Consider the following 25,675-nt stretch of genomic DNA (forward strand, 5'->3'; position numbering starts at 1 on the left):
CGATTGTCCTCCAACATGGCTGATTGCGCTAGGCAACCCCTGGCAGGTTGGGTTATCCTCTCGGAAGGATTTCCTGGCCAGATTTCTCCACATGCTTCTCCTGCCCTGCACTCAAGGGAAGCCCTCAAGGGATGCATTCAGAGGGGACTTTGCCTCTCTCGGAACTACACAGCACAGGAAATATTACATTACGCCATAAATGTTTATGTTTTAAAACCTGGCCTAATTTCAGGCCCACAGGAGTCCTGGGACCCTAATTTTGGACATATTCTGCAAGTTAGCCCATTTGAGGTACCTGGGTTGAAAACCCACTGCCCTACAAGGCACCATTTTGCCCACTTAAAAGTTAGAAGACTGGGAGTTTTAGGAATATACAGATTCCTGCCCCTGATTTCTCTTCAAATGTCACCTTGTGTCATGGAAGGAAAGGTGGCAAGAAGACCGGAGAGTTTTTGTGGGTGCTGATGACTCTGCTGGCACTTGCCAGGAGAGGGCGCTACAACACAGAGGAAGGGAAAGCAACCCCCCCCCCCTCCAGGCGTGTACTTACTGCTTCATCGCGACCAGCTTGGAGTCCATGCTCTCTTGCTTGCCCTTCATCACTTGGACATCGGTCAGCAACTTGGTCATGCTGTCCTGGCGGACCTTGATATCTTCATTCTTTATGCTGGATACCTGGAGGGAGGGAGGGAGGGAGGGAGGGAGGGAGGGAAGCGGGGAAGGCATTACTCAACTTGGAAAGGAGAAAAGAGCTGGCTAGTGGTCAGGCACAAGAAGTCAGGCACCAGGACAGAGTTCAAAAATACTAGAGAATCCTCAACCACAATTGAGCCCTGGATTTCTGTTGCTAAGTGAGACGGTTGTTAAGTGAGTTTTGCCAAATTTTATGAACTCTCTTGCCTCACTTGTTAAGTGAATCACTGCAGTTGTTCATTTAGTGACATGGTTGTTAAGTGAATCTGGCTTCCCTGTTGACTTTGCTTGTCAGGAGGTTGCGAAAGGGGAATCACAGGCGAATTGGTGCCAGGTAGGAGGGGGGATGAACTCAGCCTGGTCATCTCCTCCTGCAGGAAGCCCTGGGGGGCCGGGGGGCTGCTCTCTGTCTGGGCGGGGAGAGTCAGAGCCACGCTGAGCACAAGTAAGAAACACAGAGGCCAGCCTGACCCTTAAAGAGTTACGTTGAGTTGCTTCTTTGGGGGGACTCCTTTGCTATCAAGCTTATTGCACTGAGAGACCCTGGGGTCTTAACCCACACGGGATCTGTGCGGTGGAGGGAGGGGAAAGAGCTCCGCATGGCTCTCAGTATTCTAAATTAAGAGAAGCAGCAATCCGGTTCTTTGCCCCCCCCCCTCTTCTTTCCACGAATACCCCTGGGAAACCCTCCTGAGAAGAGCAATTCTAAACTCAAAGGAGTAATTGGGGGTGCAGGAGGAGAAGAGTCCCTTCCCAAGAAGGTTTTTAGCTGCCTCAGAGATTACATTCAACCCAGTGCCAACCTCAGCTCAGCTGTCGGCCAGCAGAAGAACCAGGAATGGGGGGGGGGGGGTTGTGATTAAGGCATCTGTCTCCAGCCAGCATCAAGGAAGCAGGTCGTGGAGCCCCCCCCCCCCATCATTGGCATCCCAGGGAAAAGACCCTTCCGAGGGCCCAGGCAAGAGGGAAGGGAGGCTCCTCTGAACCTCAGCCAGCGGTTGCTCAGGGCAGACTCACGTTGGTGACTTTCCTCTTGATGTTCTCCAGGAGATGCTCCTGGCCTCGGAGGAAGTGGGGGTGCTGGAACTCCGTGTCATCCTTCTCGGGCTTCACCAGCCCCCCCTGCTCGATGTGAACCACCTTTCGGAAACCGTCTGAAACACAGGAGGCAGAGCTAGATGGCAACCAGAGCGGAGGAGATGGGAGCAGCTGACTCGGCCGTCTTGTACCGCAGGGCTCTCTAACCTTTACAACTTTTAAGGCTTGTGGACTTCAACTCCCAGAACACCATGCTGGCTGAGGAATTCTGGGAGTTGACGTCCTCAAGTCGCATACAGCTGCCAGGGCTCGAGATCCCTGATGTACAGCATCAATTGCCCCTGCAAGGCGTGGAATGCTTCTGCTTTCCAAGACACGCAGAGATTACTAATGCTGCCGTTTTGATGAGCCAACTTTCCAAAATGCCAAGTAACTAAAGGAAACCCTTTCCGTCCAGAGATAGCCAGGGGCTGCAGGTCAGAGCAGCACCGAACCAGACCAGCCTCCCAGAAGCATCAGGGGGGCCTGATTTAGAGTAGGATTTACGTTTCCCTTTGCTCTTTGCCTGTGGAGATGCTCCTTCATCCCGGTCAGGGTTGTCCCAAAGGAAGCTGGACTTTCTTGGTTTTTTTCCTTGAAAGTGTTTCGCTTCTTTTTATGTTTTAAAAGAATTTTATTGGTTTTTAAAATTTATGGGAAAAGGGTAGGTAGATATACAAAAAAAAAATTGGCAGCTCCATCGTGCTAGAGGTAGGAATCTCTCCAATTCTCACAACTTTTTACAGGAAAAAAAAAACAAAAGATAAAAGATAAGCAGAAACAGCATCTTATTATACATTGTATCAACCATGTGTTCAATCGAGGAACAGGAGCCACGCGTCGCTGCGCTACCACGGGTTTTCTGGTTACTCCAGATGACCCGTTGAATCCTGATCGTTTGGACGGTCCATTGGACCCAAGCTGTCCCGAAGAGACAGTGGGAGGTAAGGGGAAATTCCGGGGGACCCAGAGACACTCGCAAAGTCTCTGGAAACCCTGGTGAAACCCCTTTTTGCCTGCGGTCAGGAGCCAGCCCCCGGGCTGCCAAAGCGGCTGACGGCTCCGTGAAGCAAGAGCAGGAGAGAGAGAAAGCATGCCGTGGTTTGGTGAGAGTACTTGAAGAAAGTTTTTCTTTTTTGCTTAAATTATACAGAGGACACTCTTAATTTGGAAGATTAAAGGAAATAGAAAATAACCGATGACTTAGCGGCGGGTTTGAATAGAGCTAATTGAAACCATTTGGGCTTTTTGTTCTTCCCCTTTTATTTACTGGAAACCAGACGGGACTTTTATTACTGTTGTTATAATTGCGGTTGAAGCTCTCTTTATTTTTAACTCCCCCTTCCTTATTTTTTCTTTTTTTTTTAAAGCGACTTTATCAGAGCCTTTTTTCTTATATACCTTTTAATGCCTGAAAGATTTTTTATTTTTTTCCTCTTTGTGCTGAGTTTAACTTTCTCTTTTAGGCAGCGCTTCGAGGGGCTAGGGACTGGATACATTTTAACACTGTTACTTTAACACTGCCATCTAGCGGACTTTGAAACATTGTTGCCAATTCCTACAGCTGGGATTATTTTGAGAAAAAGACATTTATTCAAGGTCAGGACCTGATAAGAAGCAAGGAACACAGATGGTTTTTGCAGGCTGTTCCTTGTGGAGCTGTAAGGTCTGGAAACTTATCTTGGAAGACTTATAAGAGAAAACTGGAGTGACTTTGGAAATTACATTAAGTGTTTATACTATTCTCCTGGGGATGTGATGACTTTTTCCCTTTTCTAGTTGGTGCGTGTGTTGTTTCTTTCTTTCTTTCTTTTTTTTTTTTTTGAAGTCCTGGAGCCTGGAAGCGCTGAACAATTTTTCCCTTCTTTTTTTTTTTTTCTTCCTTGGTCTGCAATTTTTTCTTTTTCCATTTTTCTTATTTCCCCTTTTTTTTTCTTCTTGAAATAACAGAGATACATTTTTTTTTCTTTCTCTCCTCCCGCTCCATTTACCCACCCTTATTTTTCTTATACAGATTGTCTTTTTCTTTCCCTTCCCACTCACTTTCTCTCTGTGCCCCTCTCCCTCTTCTGCCTCTCTCTTATATCCTATATCAAACCTTGCTTTCTCCCCCTATTACTTTTATCTAACTACTATACACTCTCTTCCCCTATTTCCCCCCCTCCCTCTTTTCCCCTTTCTACCTTCTTTTTTTTTCTAGTGTTAACTGCAATTGGACTGAACCACAAAACGAAGAAGAAGAGAGAGTAAAATAGCAAGATGAGTAGAAAGCCAACACCAGTGGGTTCTACAACAACAACCCCTGCCTCCTCACCGGCAGGAGGACAAAGATCAATACAATCTATGATCCAACAGGAAAAAGAGAAGACCATATCATTAGATTCAATTATGCAAGCAATACAGAAACTTCAAACAAGCTCTGATGAAAAATTTGATACACTTGTAAAGAAGTTGGACAATGTGGAAACGAAGATGGAGAACATAGAAAAAAAAACAGACGAAGCAGAGAGAAATATAAAAGATATACAACAGTGGGTCAAAAAACAAGAAGATGTTATGCAAAAAATTGCTGAAAGAGAGAAGCAGAGAGAGAAGAGGGACGAAGAGTTTGATTCCAGATTGAATGAAGTGGAAACAGAAAGCAGTGTAATAATTGGACTGGAGATGGAGCGCTCTGAATATTTTTTGAGGTTTCAAAATATAGTAGAAGAAAAGGGTGAAAATCTGCCACAAATAATATCCCAAATTCTCATAGAAATACTAGGGATACCTGAGGAGAAGATAATGGACGGGATAGATGAGACATTTCGAGTTAACACAAGATATGCAACGAGGAACTCCCTCCCAAGGGAGGTCCATGTAAGATTTACGAAAAAAGCACTAAAACTACAAATCCTGCAAAACACAAGAGATAAAAAACTGCAATACAAAGGCAAGGAGATTGCAATTCTTAAGCAAATACCAAGACGGGTGAGAGAGAAAAGAAGAAAATATCAATTCTTGACTACAGCCTTACTTAAAATAGGAGTTAACTATAGATGGTTGATTCCGGAAGGCCTCATGTTTGTATGGAAAGGACAGAGATATAGAATTGATACAATTGAGAAGGCAGAAGCTTTCTACACAGAACATTTGAGAGGAAAGCCAGAGAAGCCTGGAAATGAAGAGCCACCGGTGCAACTGCTGGATCTACCCATAACCGAAATTGAGAGGACAGAGGGTGCTGTAGGTGGAATTGACATTGAAGAAGGTGCTGTTGGGGGTGTAGAGAGTAGAGCACAACGGGAACCAAGATCAACTAGAGCTATAAATCCTATATATAAAACATAAGGATGGAAGGAATAAAATTACTCTCAATTAATATAAATGGACTTAATTCGCCATGTAAACGAACGAAAATATTCCACAAATTAGGGAAATTAAAATTAGATATAATTTGCTTACAAGAAGTACATATTCAACAAAGTAATAGTCATTTATTAGTACAACCAAAACTGGGAAAAAACTTTACTTCGTTAGCGGACTGTAAACAAAGAGGTGTGACCTTCTACATTAAAGATAAAATCCCTGCGAAACAAATCTACACAGACGAAGATGGAAGAATTTTAATGGTGGAAATAATGGACAATGCTAGGAAAATACTGCTAATTGGAATTTATGCCCCTAATGAAAAACAAGATGACTTTTATAAAAAAATTCACAAGAAAATTTCTGATCTAGACTATGCTGACATTTGCATGATGGGAGACTTCAATGGTATTGTAGACCAGAAACTGGACTATAAGACCCACAAAACAACAAAACAAAATAGAAAAACACTCCCAAAGTCCTTCTTCAGGATGATGGATGAAATAAATCTAAAAGATGTGTGGAGAGAAAGGAACCCCATTAAAAAACAATATACCTTTTATTCAAATAGACACTCATCGTTCTCTAGAATTGATATGATTTGGGCTTCAACGGGCATATCCAGCAGCGCACTAGATGTGGAGATTGAACCAAACATCTGGGCAGACCACAATCCAATGGCAATAGGTTGGAGACAACAAAGAAGAAGATCGAGATGGACACTAGATAACAGGATATTGAAAGAGAAAGAATTTGTAAAGAAAATGGAAAAAGAATTGACTTTCTTCTTTAAAGAAAACAAAAAAGAAGATACGTCTTTACAGAATCTTTGGGATACAATGAAGGCCTTTTCTAGAGGTTTGATAATAGACTATATAAGAAAGAGAAACTTAAAGAAAAGACAAGTGTCTAAGGATCTAGAAAAAGATTACAGCACATTGGAAAAAGAACTACAGAAATCTCCACAAAAGAAAGAGATTAAAATAAAGATGGACACAATAAAACACAAACTTGACCTATTGGAAAAGGAGGACCTGGCCCAAAAAATCAGAGGCGCCAAACAGAACTATTTTGAAAATGCAAATAAACCAGGCAGATGGCTGGCTTATAAACTGAGAAAAGAAAGAGAGACCAAGAAAATACTACAACTAAGAGATGAACAAGGACAATTGCATCATGGAAATATGGAAAAAAGGAAAATTATTCAAGATTACTATGCCAAGCTGTATGAACAAGAGAACATAGAAGAGAAAGAAGTGAAACAATATTTACAAAACGCCAAACTCCCCCAAATACCAAATGATACTAGAACTATATTTGAAGATAAAATAACAATGATGGAATTAACTGAGGCCCTTAAAAGACAAAATAATGGGAAGGCCCCGGGACCGGATGGCCTTCCTGTGGAATTCTATAGAACATTAGAAAAATCCTTGGCCGTTCCATTACTAGAAGTCATGAATGAAGTAATGATTGAAAGTAAAATACCTAATTCATGGTTGGAGGCATATATTACATTAATACCCAAAGAGGAGGCAGACCATACGCAAATTAAGAACTATAGACCTATCTCCTTGTTGAACTCAGACTATAAACTATTTGCCTCAATACTGGCAGAGAGACTGAAAAAATACCTAAATGGGTTTATCCACCCGGACCAAAATGGTTTTTTACCAAAGAGGCAAATTAGAGATAACATAAGGACAATTCTAAATACCTTAGAATATTATCAGGTCCACTCTGAGAAGCAAATGGCTTTGATTTTCTTGGATGCGCAGAAAGCCTTTGATAACGTGAATTGGACATTTATGACTCAACAAATGGAACAAATGAATTTTGGTAAGAATTTTATTCAAGCCATACAAACGATATATCACAAGCAAACAGCCAAGATAATGATAAATGGAGAGCTGACGGATCCAATTGAAATTAAAAGAGGTACGAGACAAGGCTGTCCACTGTCACCACTGCTTTTTGTTTTAACATTAGAAGTACTAAATAGAAAGATTAGAGAAGAGGAAGAAATAAAGGGAATGATCATTAAAAAGGAAGAATACAAGTTGCAAGCATTTGCTGACGACTTAGTCTTCATCCTTGAGGAGCCATTTCAATCTGCACCTAAACTGATAGGAGAAATCGAGGCGTATGGAAAAGTTGCAGGTTTAAAAATAAACAAAGACAAAACAAAGATTTTAACAAAAAATATACCCCGAAAACAAAAAGAAGAATTGGCGGAAAATTTGGAAATGCAAATCACAAACAAAGTTAAATATTTGGGGATTCACCTAACAGCCAAGTGCAGCACTCTCAAAGAAGATAATTATATTAAATTGAAGCAACAAATTGTAACAGACTTGGCGAAATGGAAGAATCTTCAATTATCAATGATTGGTAGAATCGCAACAATCAAAATGAATATCTTACCTAGACTGTTATACCTGTTTCAGACTATTCCAATTAAGTTGGGGAAAGGATATTTTGAAGAATTAAATAAAATAGTGTTGAAATTTATATGGCAAGGGAAAAAAGCAAGAATAAAATGTAAATTGTTACAAGATTCCAAATCAAGGGGAGGGTGGGGTTTACCTGATTGGGAGTTATACTATCAGGCAGCTAGTCTGATGTGGATCAAGGAATGGATAATGCTAAGAAATGATAGGCTTTTGAATCTAGAAGGTCATGACTTGCTGTTGGGATGGCATGCATACTTATGGTATAAAGGAACTAAAAAACATGGTTACTTTAGAGACCATTCTATAAGAGAGGCTCTGTTATTAAACTGGCAGAAGGTTAAGAGGTTGCACTACTTGAAAATTCCAGTCTGGATATCAACTATTGAAGCCTTTTCATATCCAATAATATTTAAAAGGGAAGAAGCAGTTAGATATGCTGAATTATTGAATGCAGAGGGTGAACTTAAATCTATACAAGAATTGAAACAAGAAGGTATTGAACTCAATTGGTACTCATATGTGCAAATACATTCTAGATACAATGAAGATCGAAAAAATGAGGGTTTTTATGATAAACTGACTGAATTAGATAAAATTTTAACAGGTAACGATGAAAAATTAATTAAAAAATTTTATGATTATTTATTAGAGGTGAAATTATATGAAGAACAAGTGAAAGGAACTATGTTAGCCTGGGGAAAAAACTTTGGACATGGGATTGATTTAGAAAAATGGCAAAAATTGTGGACTCAAAATTATAAAATGACAATGTCAACTGCATATAAAGAAAATTTGTATAAGATGTTTTATAGGTGGCATTTATCCCCATCGAGAATAGCAAGAATGTCGAAGAATAAGTCTGAAAAATGCTGGAAATGTCAACATACACCCGGCACATATTACCACATGTGGTGGACTTGTCCTGAAGCTAAGAGATACTGGACTAAAATACACATGTGGTTGGAGAAAATGATACATAAACATATAGACTTGAAACCAGAACTTTTCTTATTGGGAATAATACCAGAAACATACAATAAAGACTTGAAATATTTGATCATAAATGTCTTAACAGCTGCTAGAATTGTATTTGCTAAATACTGGAAAAATGAGAAAGTACCAACAGAGGAGGAAATTGTTCGGAAGATAATGAACTGTGCAGAAATGAGTAAACTTACATTTGAAATTAGAGAATTAGAGGATGAGCAATTTTATAAAGTATGGGACTTGTTTTATCAATGGTTGGATAAAAAAACTTGGAAGTGAATCTTTTCTTTTTCTTTACCCTATCTTATATGTAATAATAATAGAAAGTTATACTTAATGTTTTGAAAAAATCTCTCTCTTTTTTCTTTCTTTTTTTTCTTTTCTCTTTCTATACATATTAAGCCTTTATTATGAAATAGACCATTTACTTATACGAGATAAGAATAATAATGTATTTAATATATAAGAGTGAGATGATTTAAACTGTTAGGTATGATTATGGCTGGTGACTATTTTATAATATAAAATGGAATAATGATGATGTAATGAACAATGGATGTGAATATAGATTAAAATATTTAATGACTACATGGATTGACAAATAATAATGGGAAATTAAATTTGGAGTTGAGGATGATTGGAAACTTTAAGATTAATGGAAAATAGAAATGTCTTATATGAAGTAATGAGTTTCTTTTTTTCTTTGACTTAATCTCCACTTTTATCTTTGAGAGAATGGTGATACAATTTTATAAAGACCTATTGCTACCTAGTACATAATTGTAGAGATAAAGAAATAAGGGTTGTCATAAAAGAAAGAATACTATGGTAACTTGAACATGCAATGCTCAATGAAATATTTAACTATATTTAATGGATAATTAGTGAACGCATCCTTAATTGTAAAAACCATCGCACAAAAACTTGTAACCAAACGACATGCTTGATGAAAATGTGTTTTTTTTTTACTTCCCTGCTCTTGTACCTTATGTGTTGTCTTGTCTTTTTAAAGAAAAATAAATAAACATTTAAAAAAAAAAAAAAAAAAAAACCATGTGTTCAATCATCTCTTTTACCACTTTCCAATACATCAACAATTACAATGATATTCCAGATATATTTATTTTTGTGACCTGAGTCTTTCTATTATTGTTCCCTCCCCCCTGTCCCCAGGCGGAGCCGCAGCCCCTCCCTCCTTCATGTCTTGTGTATTGTCGCCTTTTTCACTACTACTTATATTTCTGCCCTCTAGGAGGGCACTATGTTTTTTAATGAAGGCCTCTGCCTCCACAACTGTGTTAATTCTAATTCTGTTTCCCTCCCAGAAGATCAGCATTCCTTCTGGCAATAACCATCTAAACCAAATTCCCTTATTATATAATTTCTTTGATAAGGAGGAATACTTCCTCCTCTTATCTCTTATTTTTTTCAGAATTTGCTTAAGAATGGCAATTTCTTTATCTTTATAATTTAGTGGTCCCCACCTCTGAGCCCCTAGAATCTCATCCCTCGTGGTCTTCCTAAGAAATTTAACATGTACTTCCCTTGGGACATTATGTGTTCTGGCATATGCTGAATTAATCCTATAAGCCAGATCCATATCCCACCACAACTATTCTTTATCTCTTTTAATATATTCTGCTAAAATTATACTCATAATATCCTTAAGATCTTCATCTTCTGTCTCTGGTAGGTTCTGGAATCTGAGAAAGAAGGACATTCTTTCAAGTTCTATCTTTGCCATAAAATTTTCCAATTCTATATTCCCCTTCTGGACTGCCTTAACCTCCTCCCCCAGCCCAGCTGCACCCTCCTCCAGCACACCAATTCTCTGTTTATTTTCTGTTATTTGTTGCTGCACACTTTTAAGCTCTTCTCTAAAATCTGCTACCTCCTTTTTCAATTCATTTTGTCCGTGTATAAGAGCCTGAAACATTTGAGTAACAGATAAATCTTTTGAACTCTCTCCAGTCCTTTCTTGTGAAAATGATAAAATGTTTGTCTGTTGAATCGTTGGACTGGATGTAGAAGAAGTCGGTGCCGAGACTGCTTTGCTTGTAGGTGGTTTTCTGGGCCCCATTGTCTAAGTTCAGAAAGAGTATAAATCTTTTGCAAAAGAAATGGCATCTGTGAAGCACGCAGCCGAGCGAGTCCGAGAAGACAGGCAAATCCAAAAGTGAAAATTAACCCACTGTCACAGTTCCAAGCCAAGAAGTCACTCAAAAAAACAAAAAACAAAAAAAATCAAATAATCCAAATCCAGAAAGACCACGTAACAGAAGAGGCTCCAAGAGTCCTTCAGGGGGGATAATATAAAGCCAGACTTTCTTCAAAGGTAGTTTCAAAAGGCAGACTTCGTTTATAAGTGGGAAGAAGAAGACGGAAGCAGGCCATCTTGGCTCCCCCTTGGAATCAGGAGCAGAACATTAAAAACTTCCATAAAGCTTTCAAAACAACTCAGCAATCAGCTCTTGCAGTTATGATATAAATCTTTTCACATAGTTAGTTCAAGTGGCTAATTAAACTTTTTGCTCTCTCTCTCCATTCTGAGATTGAGAGACAGTGCAAATGGCGCTTTGCCTGAGAGGGGTAGAAGAAAAAATGCAAAAAACCCCTCCAATCTTCCTACTTCAAACAGCTTGAATCCACAACTTACAAAAAAGCCGCTGCTCATCAATTAAAAGCAGTTAAGCAGATTGGAGCGAACTTCTCACCTCCAGCACTTCAGCCGCTGCATGTAGTTAACTCTTTCCTTCCGGAATCCATTCAGCGAAGGTGCTGCTATGCACCCCCTACGCTCCCCGGCTCCTGAGGCGAAACTGGAAACTCCCCCATGGCTGCAGCCTATCCGGGGGGTTCCAGCAAGCCGCCCTACAGCAGGTGGTCCCTCTAAGACTGCCTGTGCTCCTAAAAGGAGCCCACCGGAGAAGCAAACAGCGGGCCAACGCCCCTCGCCTTCAGAAACCGGAAGTGATCTCCAAAAGTGTTTCGCTTCTCATCCAAGAACTGAAGAAGCTTCTTGCATGGGAACGTTTTCAAAGAAAAAAAACAAAAACAAGGAAGTCCAGTTGCGCCTTTTGGAAAAAGCTCCTTTTGGATGGTGCTCTTAGCTGTAGCCTTCATCTTTGGTATCAGTTCAATGGGGAGGGTCCATCCTCCAGAAAGCCCCTCCCCCTTCTAAAAGCTGGGATGAAGAGCCCACCCCCCACCCTTGAGGGGGGTCTGCAGGACCACCAGCACAGGGTCTCAGCCCTTTCTTCTGCCAACCGTCCAGCAAAAGCCAAGATTCAAGGACTCCTGGGCAATTATGTTCCTGATTATTAGCATAAGCAGCAGCAGAGACGCTAGTCATCAAGACTCCGGTGCCAAGCCTCGTCCACCTGGGGCAGCTATTTTTATGGTCAGAGCTTCTCTGCCATCCCTTTGCTCAGAGGCCCCTCACAAAATTTGCATGCCAGGTAAGAAGCAAATTTGGGGAGGTTGTAAAAATAGGCAGGCTCTCTCCTGGGACAGCGGTTAGAGAGCTGCAATTGTTATGGGTCACCTGATTATTATTCAATTGTATCACAACGGCCAGTTGTTTCGCCGGATTTGGCATTGATTACTAGTCGGGCCCCACCCAGGGACCTAGGACATCGTAACGTATTTTTGTAATATACGTGCAGATCCAAGCAGTGCAGCTTTTTGCATTTGACTGATGGTGATTTTGTCAAGTTTTAACTGTTTTAAATGTCATTCCAGTGCTTTTGGAATAGCACCCAGTGTGCCGATTACCACTGGAATTACCACTGCTGGTTTGTGCCATAATAGTTGAATTTCAATTTTTAAGTCCTGGTATTTCGCGATTTTTTCATGTTCCTTCTCGTTGACCCTGCTATCACCTGGTATTGCGATGTCTATGATTGTAACCTTATTTTTCTCAAACAGTGTGATGTCTGGTGTGTTATGCGCCAGTACTTTGTCTGTTTGTATGCGAAAATCCCATAGGATCTTGACCATCTGATTTTCGGTGACTTTTTCAGGCTTATGTTCCCACCAGTCTGTTGATGTATTTGTCACGATGTTAAAAAGTTTGCTAGGCCTGAACTGCCTAAACTGACACTCAAGAGTTAAACTAAGAAAGCTTTATTGCGCAGGTCATAAAACAAAATGTTATCTGAAAGTGATTTATTGCGCACGCGTTACACATTCCAAAAATTCCTTTCTTCTTTGTTTGGCTGCCAGCTTGGCAGACGTAGCTTTCATTATCAAAATGTAACCATTAGTTATTTCTGTTTCATTTACTTTTATTTTATTATTAAAGTTTGTTTATTAATTAGAATACTTTTAAAGATTTTTATTTTTCTCAATATCTCAAAAGATATGCGGAAGGGAATCAGCCACGGTCCATTGATCTCAGATTTCCCCAGGGCATTTTTTTCCCCCTGACAACTTGGTAGCAGAGATTGGCTGTAGCTGAGATGGCTACAATTTATGGCTGTATTTTCCCTTCATGCTATCTAAAGATAACCGACTAAGCCTAATTAGCAATGTCGGAGAAAAAGAGAAAGAAAAGAAAAAAACACGGACATGGAAAGCGCTCGAAAGAATCCATTCCCTCAGACACAGAGGAGCAAGATTCTTCAGGTGCCGAGCCAGATGTGGGGGAAGGAGCTACAGAAGGCAAGATCTACGGACTGAGGTCAGTAAACCTCCCTCATTATCAAGATACAATTAATGAACGGCAAAAGTCTAAACGGCAACTGCCGGCAGAGAAACAATCCTCCCACGCAGAAAGCAAAGTTTATGAAATCTCCCCAAATGATGAGCAAGAAATGCAAAGCTATCTATATCGATTAAAGCTGTTTGAAAAATATACTAGGGAGGCGAGAGAATGCTTTAACGAAATGAAGAGAAGTAGGGGGAGCTCCCCCACTCCCAAAATGTCTGAGGACGCCATCTTGTCTTCAAAACAACAGCCTAAGACACACCCCACAGAGTTCATTGGTCAATCAGAACAAAGAGACATGTACACGTCACCGAGGTCACGTGGTCCCTTTGAGTCAACTGAACTTCCGCATACGTATAGAAAGGTGAGGCAGCCAAAAAGTGAAGCTGCACTGCCATCTGCTGGCGGAGAAAAATTATTACAGCAAAAGATGAAGCAGTTGGACCAGATTTTTAGAGATCTGTCTATGAGTTTTACAGAAGCCCAAACTTTGCCCTCAAAGGATAAGTCTTCAACACCCCCTGGCGGTGCTGAATCCTCCCTAGATGGAAAAGGGCAAAGCCAAAGGCGAATTCGAGGAAGCCAATTTGATGTTGCCACGCAAAGGCCAATGATGCAACCCCAGCATCCCCTGGTTCAACAACCAGATTTGCAACCAGAGCAACAAATTGTTCCTCAGCAGGTATTCACAGTCACCCCCTTGACTGGTGAGTCCAAATTAAAGGAGTCAGGAGAGAATTATAAAGCCTGGGTCAGTGAAATTGCGCTCTTGCTCCGAAGAGAAGGCACGCATTCCATGGTTTTTAATCCTCCCCCTCAGCCCTGGACACCTGCGATAAGAGACCTCGAAAACAGAGCAATCACGACTTTGCTCATGTCAATGGAAATTGAGATCCAAGGTATCTTTCCACCTGATGCAACTGCCCAAGAAATATGGGCTATTTTGGAAGATTGCTACAGGCCCGTTTCAATTGAATCTTCATGTTTGCTCATGTCTGAGTTCCATGGTTCGAAGTTGAAACCTGGTGAACGAATTGGTGGACATTTGACCAAACTGAAAAGAATGAGAAGTGAATTGAGACAAAATGGCCATGTAATCGATGATATCCAAATGATTAGCATCATCATTAACTCATTGAATTATGAATGGAAAGATGCTGTTGCAAAGATTAACTACGTGCCTATTGCTCAACGCACAGTTAACCACGTTTGCAGACTTTTAGTGGAAGACGAAGCTATCAGGTTAGCTACACCACATCTGCAACGGCCTCCAGCGTTAAAGGCTCCAGCCAGACGTCCCTTCCGAGGAAGAGGCTACGCTCCAAGGATGCCAAAATGCTACACCTGCAACCGTGTGGGACATGACACCCGGGATTGTCCCCAACGAGTTCCAGCTCCCGTCACGTACCAGCCCAGAGGAACAGATTCCAGAGGCAGAGGTAGAGGCGGAAGACAAGGCCGTCGTGGTCCAAGGCGTGATTCACAAGCTCCACTTGTGACACTGGCCATAACCAACGTTCCACAACCTGATCCAAAGTTCGACAGACGTCTTTTGTGGACTTTAGACAGTCGAGCAGCTGTGCACGTTACCCACAGAAGGGAACTTTTCACAGAGATGGGCGAACCAGAGCCCGAGTATCGAGAACTGTATTCCTTCACCAACCACACTTGCAAGGTCATGGGAAAAGGAACTGTTTACATTGAAGAGCTCGATACACACATCCCTGATGTTTATTACATACCTTCAGCAACCAGTAATTTGCTTAGTCAAAGTCACTTGTCTAGAGATTTAAAGTTCCAGGTTCACCATCTCGAAAAAGCAAGTTACTTAGTTAAAGATGGAGATATTGTTGCTGAAACCATGCTGATTGGTGGTGTTTATTACTTAAAGCCAAAGCCTAAAGGGCAAGCACAGGCAAGTATGCAAACTCCAAAAAGGCACAATGTGAACCCAGAGAGAGTTGTCCCAGAGAGAGAAAACGTTACTGTGCCAAAGGCTCCTAAAGCCAACAAACAGAGAAAACAAAAACAGGTTGCTCAGAGCAAGCCTGAGGGTCCTCATGAAACTGTTAATGTTGAGAATTCACTAACTGGTAAACCTTTGCATTCCAGGTGTATTCACAAGTGGCACAGAACATTGGGGCATGCCAGTTTCCGTGTTCTCAGAAAGATGCCGGAGTTCGCAAAAGGTTTGGATCTAAAGGGGTGTAAGGTGTTTTTGGATTGTGCGGTTTGCAAAAAGGCTAAATCCAAGGCGGCTGCAATTCCCAAACACGCTACACGCTGGTCAACACGCATTTTTGATTTGGTACACACTGACATAGTGGGTCCTTTCCCACCAACACTTGGTGGCAGAAAGTATTTTTTAACAATTGTAGATAATCATTCTAGATATGGATTTGTATATCCTATGAGAGAGAAATCTGAGACCTTTCAGATCTTTAAAGACTTTGCAGCTTTTGTTTCTACACAATACCAAGTTCGCATCGCCAGAATCCAGAGTGACCGTGGTGCAGAATTCATGTCTCAGCGTTTCCAGGACTGGATGCGTAAGAATGGAATTCTTCATCAGACATCTGCTCCATATACACCGGCTCATAACGGAGTCGTAGAAAGAAGACAAGGGGTTCTACAAACCATGATGCGTTGTCTTCTAGAAGATGCCAATCTCAGTAACGCATACTGGGGTGAAGCAATCAAATATGCAAATTACATTGTCAACCGTACTTGGAGCAGTGTAATCAATCAAACTCCTTTCTACATGCTGTATGGCTACAAGCCTGATCTCAAGAACCTCCATATTTTTGGTTCATATGCTATGGTGAACACTCCTATAACTCAAGCACCAAAGAGACTGAGATTTATGGGTATTGATGATAATTCAAAATGGTACAAATTCATTGATACTAAACATGTGATTGTCATTTCACAATCTGCTAATTTTGAGGAAGATATTGACTGGTCCAGGATTCATTCCAATGATCCTGAAGTTTATTTTCCTAGAGATGGTGTTCGAGATGCCACGCAGCCTGATGGCAATTCGCAGGCAGATATTCCTTCTACCAGTTCTTCACAAACTGATGTTCCGTCTTCGCAAGCCGCGGATGCTGATGCTAGCGACGAACGTGAGGACGAGGATGATGATGAAGAAGAAGAAGAAGACTGGTCTGTTGCTCTTAGACGCTCCAAGAGGGCCACAAAAGGAATCCCTCCACAACGTTATTCATGGCAACTGACAAAGTCACCATTACCTTTGATTTGCAACGTTACTCTTCCTCCAGAGACATTCACACAAATCAAACAGCTTCCTGATTCAGAACAAGACAAGTGGTATGATGCAATGCAGGATGAAATGGACAGTTTGAAGAAACTTAATGTATTCACACCTGCAAAACCTCCAGCAAACAAGAAAGTCATTGGCACCCGATGGGTCTACAGAATCAAGAAGAAACCGAATGGTGAGTCTTTATACAAAGCCAGACTTGTAGCTCAGGGTTTTGCTCAACGTTATCCTGAGGACTACACAAACACTTACTCACCAACAGTCAGAACTGAAAGTGTAAAAATTGCTTTAACCACTGCAACTATCCTTGGTTTAGAAGTTTTCCAATTTGATGTGGACACAGCTTATCTACATGCAGACCTAGATGAAGAGATCTACGTGAGAAGCCCTCCAGGGTTCCGAAAGCAAGAAGGGGATACCTGGTTCCTGAACAAAAGTCTTTATGGTCTGAAACAGTCAGGTTTAATGTGGTATTTATGTCTTACTGACAAACTAAATTCAATGGGCTTTATTAAGTCCGAAACTGATGAATGCGTGTTCACAAAAAGATCTAACAATGCATATGAGATAATTCTTGTTTATGTTGATGATATTGTTTATATTGGTCCAAATAAGAAAATGAGTGAGATTTTTGCTAAAAGTTTGCAGAGATACTTCACACTAAAATCTTTAGGACACATTAGCACTTATTTAGGTGTTCAAATTGAAAAGACACAGAAGGGGTTTAGTCTTTCACAAGAAGAGAAAATTGACCACATTCTACATCATTACAACATGAAAGATGCTAGCACAACAAAGACACCCATGCAAACAGATTTTCACAACTTAACACATGAACCAAGTCCTGAGTTCGAGGATCAAACACTTTATCGTTCAGTCATTGGTTCACTATTATACATTAGTAGTTGGACCAGACCTGACATCGCACTTAGTGTTAATCTTTTATCACGACACGTAGGTAAGGCAACACAATTTCATTGGTCATGCATTAAGAAGTTGTTGAAATACCTAAAACACACTAAACACATGAAGTTATTGCTAGAACCAACACACACTGATCAACCAAAGTTGATTTGTTTTGCTGACGCCGACTGGGCGAGCGACAAGAAGTCACGCAAAAGCACTTCTGGTTACATGATGTTCCTAAATGGTTGTCCTGTTTACTGGCAAGTGAGAAAACAGAGTTTTGTTTCATGTTCATCTACTGAAGCTGAATATGCTTGTGTTTCAGATGCTTGTAATTCTCTAACGTGGTTTGATGCTTTGATCACAGATATCTGGACACGTCCGATTCGACCAATCACCGTGATGGAAGATAATGTATCTGTGGTTTATATTTCTGAGCCACATTTTACAGGTTCTAGGTCCAGACACATTGACATTCGTTATCAAAACACAAAGCAATTAGTTAAGCAAGGTTTTGTTAAATTGCAATATGTTTCTACACATGATCAGATCGCAGACATGCTTAACAAACCACTTGCCGCAAATCAACACGAGTATCTGCGAAAGAAGATGTGCCTTAATTGATGATTTGATGACGTCAGCCCAGACTAGCAAAAGAAGGGGTGTCACGATGTTAAAAAGTTTGCTAGGCCTGAACTGCCTAAACTGACACTCAAGAGTTAAACTAAGAAAGCTTTATTGCGCAGGTCATAAAACAAAATGTTATCTGAAAGTGATTTATTGCGCACGCGTTACACATTCCAAAAATTCCTTTCTTCTTTGTTTGGCTGCCAGCTTGGCAGACGTAGCTTTCATTATCAAAATGTAACCATTAGTTATTTCTGTTTCATTTACTTTTATTTTATTATTAAAGTTTGTTTATTAATTAGAATACTTTTAAAGATTTTTATTTTTCTCAATATCTCAAAAGATATGCGGAAGGGAATCAGCCACGGTCCATTGATCTCAGATTTCCCCAGGGCATTTTTTTTTCCCTGACAACATTAATATTATAATTTTTGCACAAATTCCAGTGGATCATTTGTGCTACTGAATTGTGCCGCAATTTATAATCAGTCTGCGCGATTTTTTTACAGAAGCTGAGTATGTGGTCAACAGTTTCATCAACTTCTTTGCAGAGTCTGCATTTGGCATCATCAGAGGATTTTTCAATTTTGGCCTTAATGGCATTTGTTCGGATAGCTTGTTCTTGTGCAGCCAGGATTAATGACTCTGTTTCTTTCTTCAATGTACCTGTTGTTAACCATAACCAAGTTTTTTCACTGTCCACTTTATCTTTTATTTTTTCCAGAAATTGATCATTCAATGCTTTGTTCTGCCAACTCTCCATTCTTGATTTTATCACATCTTTTCTGTATTCTTGTTTCGTCTGTTGGGCCTTCAGTAGATTTTTGTTCTTTACTTCGATTAATAGATGTTCTTGACTTTCTTTTAAATAATCAGCCAGTGCATGTTTTTCTTCTTCAACTATTTGCTTCACTTGTAATAATCCTCTGCCACCTGATTTTCGGGGAAGGTATAGTCTATCAGTGTCACCGTGTGGATGAAAACTGTAGTGCATTGTCATTAGTTTCCTGGTTTTTCGGTCCAAAATGTCCAAATCAGCTTGTGTCCAGTGAACTATACCAGCTGTGTATCTTATATCTGGTATTGCCCAGGTATTTATGGCCTTGATTGTATTTCCACCATTTAATTTAGATTTCAAAATTTTCCTAACTCTGTTGGTGTACTCTCTCCTGACAATAGTTTTTACTTCTCCATGTTTGATGTTATCCAACTGCAGAATGCCTAAGTATTTGTAGGCTTCATTTTCATTGCATCTAATTAGTTGGCCATTGGGCATTTCAATTCCCTCACACGCAGTGATTTTGCCCCTTTTTATGGATACAGTGGTGCATTTTTCCATGCCAAACTGCATTGAAATATCGGTGCTGAATACTCGGACTGTGTTTGTCAGTGATTGGATTTCTATTTCTGACTTACCATAGAGTTTCAAATCATCCATATATAATAAATGTGAAATTTTTTCAGCTTCTTTGGCTGTTTGGTAGCCTAATTTCATTTTTTTTAAAATTACAATACAATACAATACAATACAATACAATACAATACAATAGTAGAGTTGGAAGGGACCTTGGAGGTCTTCTAGTCCAACCCCCTGCCTAGGCAGGAAACCCTATACCGTTCCAGACAAATGGCTATCCAACATCTTCTTAAAGACTTCCAGTGTTGGGGCATTCACAACTTCTGGAGGCAAGCTGTTCCACTGATTAATTGTTCTGTCAGGAAGTTTCTCCTCAGTTCTAAGTTGCTTCTCTCCTTGATTAGTTTCCACCCATTGCTTCTTGTTCTGTCCACAGGTGCCTTGGAGAATAGCTTGACTCCCTCTTCTTTGTGGCAACCCCTGAGATATTGAAACACTGCTATCATGTCTCCCCTAGTCCTTCTTTCTCTTAAGCTAGACATACCTAGTTCCTGCAACCGTTCTTCATATGTTTTAGTCTCCAGTCCCCTAATCATCTTTGTTGCTCTTCTCTGCACTCTTTCTAGAGTCTCCACATCTTTTTTACATCGTGGCGACCAGAACTGAATGCAGTATTCCAAGTGTGGCCTTACCAAGGCATTATAAAGTGGTATTAACACTTCACGTGATCTTGATTCTATCCCTCTGTTGATGCAGCCTAGAACTGTGTTGGATTTTTTGGCAGCTGCTGCACACTGCTGGCTCATATTTAAATGGTTGTCCACTAGAACTCCAAGATCCCTCTCACAATTACCGATAGCGGGATCATCGCGATGCTGAAGAGAAGAGGTGAAAGTGAATCACCCTGAAAAATTCCTCGCTTGATAGTAACTATTCCGTAGTTCTCATTACCTACTGCCAACTCAGTTCTCCATTGTTTCATCGCCTTTTCAGTGAAGGATGTAATATTTTTGCTAATGCCAGTTGTTTCTAAGCATTTTATGATCCAACTATGTGGCAATGAGTCGAATGCCTTTTTATAATCAATCCAGACCATATTCAAGTTCGTTTTTCTTTTCTTACAATTTTCTAATATCATTTTATCAATCAGGAGCTGATCTTTTGTGCCCCTGCTCCTTCTTTTATTGCCTTTTTGCTCTATTGGCAAGATGTTGTTTGTTTCCAAATAATCCATAATATTATCTGCAATAATGCCTGTGAGTAATTTGAATGTTGTTGGCAAGCATGTTATTGGTCTGTAGTTTTCAGGTATTGTTCCTTTAGTTGCATCTTTCTGAATCAAGTATGTTTTTCCAGTTGTCAACCATTCATCAATTTGACCATTTTGTAAAATTTCATTCAGTTGCCTGGCCAATATTGCATATAAACTGATCAGATATTTGAGCCAGAAACCATGTAATTGGTCATTTCCAGGTGATGTCCAATTCTTTACTTTTTTTACTCGATTTTTGACCATCTCAGTTGTTATTTCTAATACTTGAATTTGTTTGTTATCAATGCTTTTCTCAAAGTATCCACTTTGCTTCCTTATTGTAGTCCTTTGCATTTCCCCACAATTCTTTCCAGAATTCAGCTGTGGCCTGCTTTTCTGGTTTTTCACTTTTGGTGTCACCATTCACATTTAAGACTTTGATAAAAAAGCCGTTGGTCTGATTGAAATTGTTGATTTTGTTTGTATTGGATGATTCGTGCCTCATATCTCTCAATTTTTCTAGCTGTTGCTGTTATCTGCTGTTTTAAAATCTCTACAACTTCATTGATGTTTCTTGTATCCAATCTATATCTTCTGATTAGCTGATCTATGATTTTGGTGTTTTTAAGCCGTTGCTCATGCATATTCTTTAAGTTGCTAGCATCTGCCCATTATTATTATTATTATTATTATTATTATTATTATTATTATTATTATTATTATTATTATTGCATCAACAGAATTGTATCACAGCGGCCAGTTGTTTCGCCGGATTTGGCATTAATTACTAGTCGGGCCCCACCCAGGGGCCTAGGACGTTGTAACATATTTTCGTAATATGTGTGCAGATCCAAGCAGTGCGGCCTTTTGCATTTGACCGATGGTGATTTTATCAAGTTTTAACTATTATTATTATTATTATTATTATTATTATTATTATTATTATTATTATTATTATTATTATTATTTCTTCTTCTGTGTTACAGGCAACATCTGGCAGTGAGGCCTATGGATGGACATCCCAAATTCTCAGTATTTTTAATCTTAAACAGAGAAAAATAGTAAGTACTATTTTAGGAACATTTGGGGTCCATTGTCACATGATGATGCTCGGTCCTGTTATGGAGAAACTGAGGGTAGGAATTTTAAAAAGCATACCCCCAAATGGAGGATAGCACTTAGATGTATATACCGCTTCAGAGTGCTTTGCAGCCCTCTCTAAGCAGTTTACAAATATCAGGCTCTTGCCCCCAAACAATGTTGGTCCTCCTTTTACCGACTTCGGAAGGATGGAAGGCTGAGTCAACCTTGAGCCTGGTGAGAATCAAACTGCTGGCTGTCGGCAGAGTTTTGCCTGCAATACTGAATTCTAACCAGTGGGCCACATCAGCTCTTTAAACGCCTTAAACATTTATTTCACATTTCATGCTTCAAGGGCATTTTGTGAAGAGCAGAAAGACCAACTTTCTCTCGCCCGATGCACCCCACATCGGAAGATGCTGCCGTTGCTGTGCACCATGGACCTTGCCTTAACTAAACTCAAAGGAGAGTCCAAGAAGCACACACAACCCCGGCAGTGCACGCAACCAGAGCAGAGCGCCGCCTCCCCTGGGAACAACCCAAACCCTCCCGCTTGGCTCCTCCCATCTCCTGCAAGCAGCATCTTGGGGGGGTCCCTGGCAGACCTTTTCCAGGCGCTGAGCATACTCACACATGTTCAGCTGCCGCACAAAGCTGGCCATGTTGTTGTGTTTGAAATACTTGGGAAGGACCTCCTTGGCAAATTGTCCCTGGTCGAAGACATGGAAGCTGTTTCCACTCTGCAACAACAGCAAAAGGATGAGTTTGTCAGCTGGCCGGCTGGCCGGAGCACAGCTGGCTGAGCCATAAAACAGAAAGCCTTAGGTAGTCCTCGACTTACGACTACAATTGAGCCCAACATTTCCATTGCTAAATGAGACAGCGGAGTTTTTCCCCATATTACAACTTGCCTTGCCACAGTTGTTAAGCGAATCACTGCGGTTGCTAACCTGGTTGTAAAATGAATTTGGCTTCCGCATCGACTTTGTCAGAAAGTCACAAAAGGGACCACGTGGCCCTAGGACAGTGTAACTGTCATAAGTATGAATCAGTTGCAAAGGGTCTGAATTTTGATCACGTGACCACGGGGATGCTTCCATAAAGAGTGCAAAGCGGTCGTAAGCCACTTTTCAAAGTGCTGTGGTAACTCCGAACAGAGAACACTAAATGAATGCTTGTAAGTCGAGGACTTCTTCTGCCGCAGCCCTTTCAGCTCAGAAAGACGCAAGAGGCAGGTCCAGGCAACCAGGAGCCACCTGGCAAGTATTTGAAAACGCTTCATCAGGGGAAAGCCTCTAATTCGGTAGAGTTGGTGTCCCACGGGCTGCCCAGGCAGACACAGATTGGACTTTTTAAAATTGTTTAAAGAAAAATTAAGAGGGGCAATAAATGACAGAAGCTGGCATGCTGCAGCGTTAAATGACAGCATCGTTCTCCTTTCAAGAATGCCGCAAGCCCCCTCCCCACTGCGGCATTCCTGGAAAGTGAAAATGGCGGCTGCAGCAGCCCTCTGGCTGAAGGTTAACCTGAGACCCACCAGGAGACCCCCATCCTTCCCCCCCCCCCGGGGGTGGTGGTGGTTCCTGCTTTGCCCCTTGCATCTCATTCTCCTAGCCAAGTGCAGGTGCTCATGCTTCTCATCTTTGAACAAGCACACTGTGGGTCACAGCCGTGGGGGGGGGGGGGGGGCTAGGCCTGGCTCTGCCTTTTGCAGAGCTGGAGACCTTGGTGGAACTAGGGGAGCCGGTGAATGGATCGGCTCCTCAGAATCCCTCTCTGGATTAAGGACGACACAAGGATGCCCCCGCAAGTTTGCTCCGCCCAGATTCTCCCTCCAAAGAAATGATAGAACGGCCCCGGCCCCAACCCTGCAGGCATAAACCCCTTGGAGGTATTGTCAACCAACTGGCTCCACTTTTTATCAGAAGGGAATCCGTGATCAATATTATCCAGTGCTTTACTGAACTCTTTAAGTGCACTACATCCGTGACATACCCCAGTTCTAATAATCTAATAAATGAGTTTAAAAATACAGTAAGGGTTGTCTGGCTTCTAGGAATCGTCTTGATCCTTTTTCTAAATGCTTGCAGACCAAACACTTGATAATTTTCCCAAGTACTAAGACAAATTCTTCATTCCGCAGTTTCCTGGGTATACTTTTCCTCCCTCTTTTTTAAACAAATGGCTATTTACCCTTTTTTGGCACTTCCTCTATGCTGTCAATTCTGCAAGAGACAATCTGTGGCGCTGAGATCTCTACCCAGGTCAGCAGGTCCCATGAGAAGAACAGACATACTGCAGTCTTCACTGACTCTGGAGCCCATTCTAGTCCAGAGGCAAAGCTTTCACTGCAAAATGGAGTCCAGGGGCTTCTCCTCATAGCCCTGAGGCTTTGCGACACAAGACATGATTTCCGGATTTTTCCTTCTCTTTGGCCCATCTCCATAAGAGAGAAAGGCAAACAAGAAGACGAGAATCAAAGTTTACATGCCAATCAACAGGTGGCAGAGTGAATAAAGGAGATGGCCTTGAAGTACAGAAGGAAGGTCCAATATCAAGGCAACAATCAAAATCACTAGAAGATTTCAGGAAGAGACCAGACTGTCATCTCTGCTTGGGTGGGGAGTTGGACTAGATGACCCACAAGGTCCCTTCCAACTCTGATATTCTGTTAAGATAAACAAAGCCTGAACCCAGGCCAAGAAGGAAATTGGCAAAAACACCTCAGACAGAGCCCTCACGATGAAGCAATTCAGACAAGCAGAATTCTGTTAGTACAGCTATTGTGCTAAAGTAGCTTTGGGTCTGCGTGTGCCTATTTCTCCTCCTCCTTCTGACGTACCTGATAGGACAGACAGGTGACCAGGGAAAGGTGGCAGCTTTATTTATTCAGCTGGTTCTACATGAGACTAACCACTTTTGTTTTAATCTTGGTTTGTTGAACTAGCCATAAATTATTGGATTGACTAAGGAAACATTTGCAGGCCACAATGAATTACTTACTCAACCCTATATAATATGATGAAATAAATAATACCAAAATAATTTCAGCTAAAATAACTCATATACAGGTAGTCCTTTAACTTACAACAGTTCATTTAGTGACCGTTCAAAGTTACCATGGCACTGAAAAGAGTAACTTACGACTGTTTTTCATACTTATGACCATTGTAGCATTCCCATGGTCATGTGATCAAAATTCAGATGTTTGGCAACTGCTTCATATTTACGACCGTTGCTATGTCCCAAGGTCATATGATCCCCTTTTACAACCATCGGCAAGCAAAGTCAATGGGAAGGCCAGGCTCACTTAGCAAGTGTGACTAACTTAACAACTGCAGTGATTCACTTAACAAATGTGGGAAGGAAGGTTGAAAAATGGGGGCCAAACTCCTCACTTAACCAATGTTTCATTTAGCAACAGAAGTGTTGGGCTCAATTGTGGCCTGAAGTGGAGGAAAGCCCAGCCTGTGTCTTGTCTGTGGCTCAAGGGTCTCTTTTGGTTCAGGACTGGCAATCAGACCAAATCGGGACCTGAAAGGACGGCTCTTACCCCTTTTCTTTGGAACCCTTGGGTTGCTTCCAGAAAGGATTGGCCCTTCAGCCACTCCAGGGCAGTCCCGGGCAGTGCTTGGAGCAACAGCCTTGCGGCTACCCACCCTCCTCAGCCCGGCTTCCAACAAGTAGCTGCTGGTAGGAGCAACCACTGAATGGTTTGCTCTGGTTTATTTTTTTAAAGTCATATGTGTTGTTAAGCAAAATGTCATTATTTCTATGGCTCAGAGAAGGAATTTTATTGCCAAAATATGATGGTGTCTACAAAAGAAAAGGAAATATTTTCCAATCTGGCAGAAGAACATAAGAGACCATTGTACAACTGGATTGTCTCTCATGGCAGGAAGAT

General features: G+C 41.1%; 1 protein-coding gene across 2 annotated transcripts in view; it reads right to left on the reverse strand.

The window, feature by feature from the left end:
* The window catches only part of HSF1 (heat shock transcription factor 1), a 46,719-nt gene that overhangs the window by 18,036 nt on the left and 3,008 nt on the right, over positions 1–25,675 (reverse strand). For both annotated transcript variants that reach the window (XM_081952831.1, XM_081952830.1), the window contains exons 2-4: positions 22,403–22,511; positions 1,711–1,847; positions 551–675 (exon numbers count right to left, since the gene is read on the reverse strand). In XM_081952831.1, the coding sequence (XP_081808957.1) occupies positions 551–675; positions 1,711–1,847; positions 22,403–22,511 (371 nt within the window). The remainder of the gene's footprint in view (positions 1–550; positions 676–1,710; positions 1,848–22,402; positions 22,512–25,675) is intronic.

Source organism: Natrix helvetica (assembly GCF_964273705.1).
Source record: "Natrix helvetica genome assembly, chromosome: 4".
NCBI lineage: Eukaryota > Metazoa > Chordata > Lepidosauria > Squamata > Natricidae > Natrix > Natrix helvetica.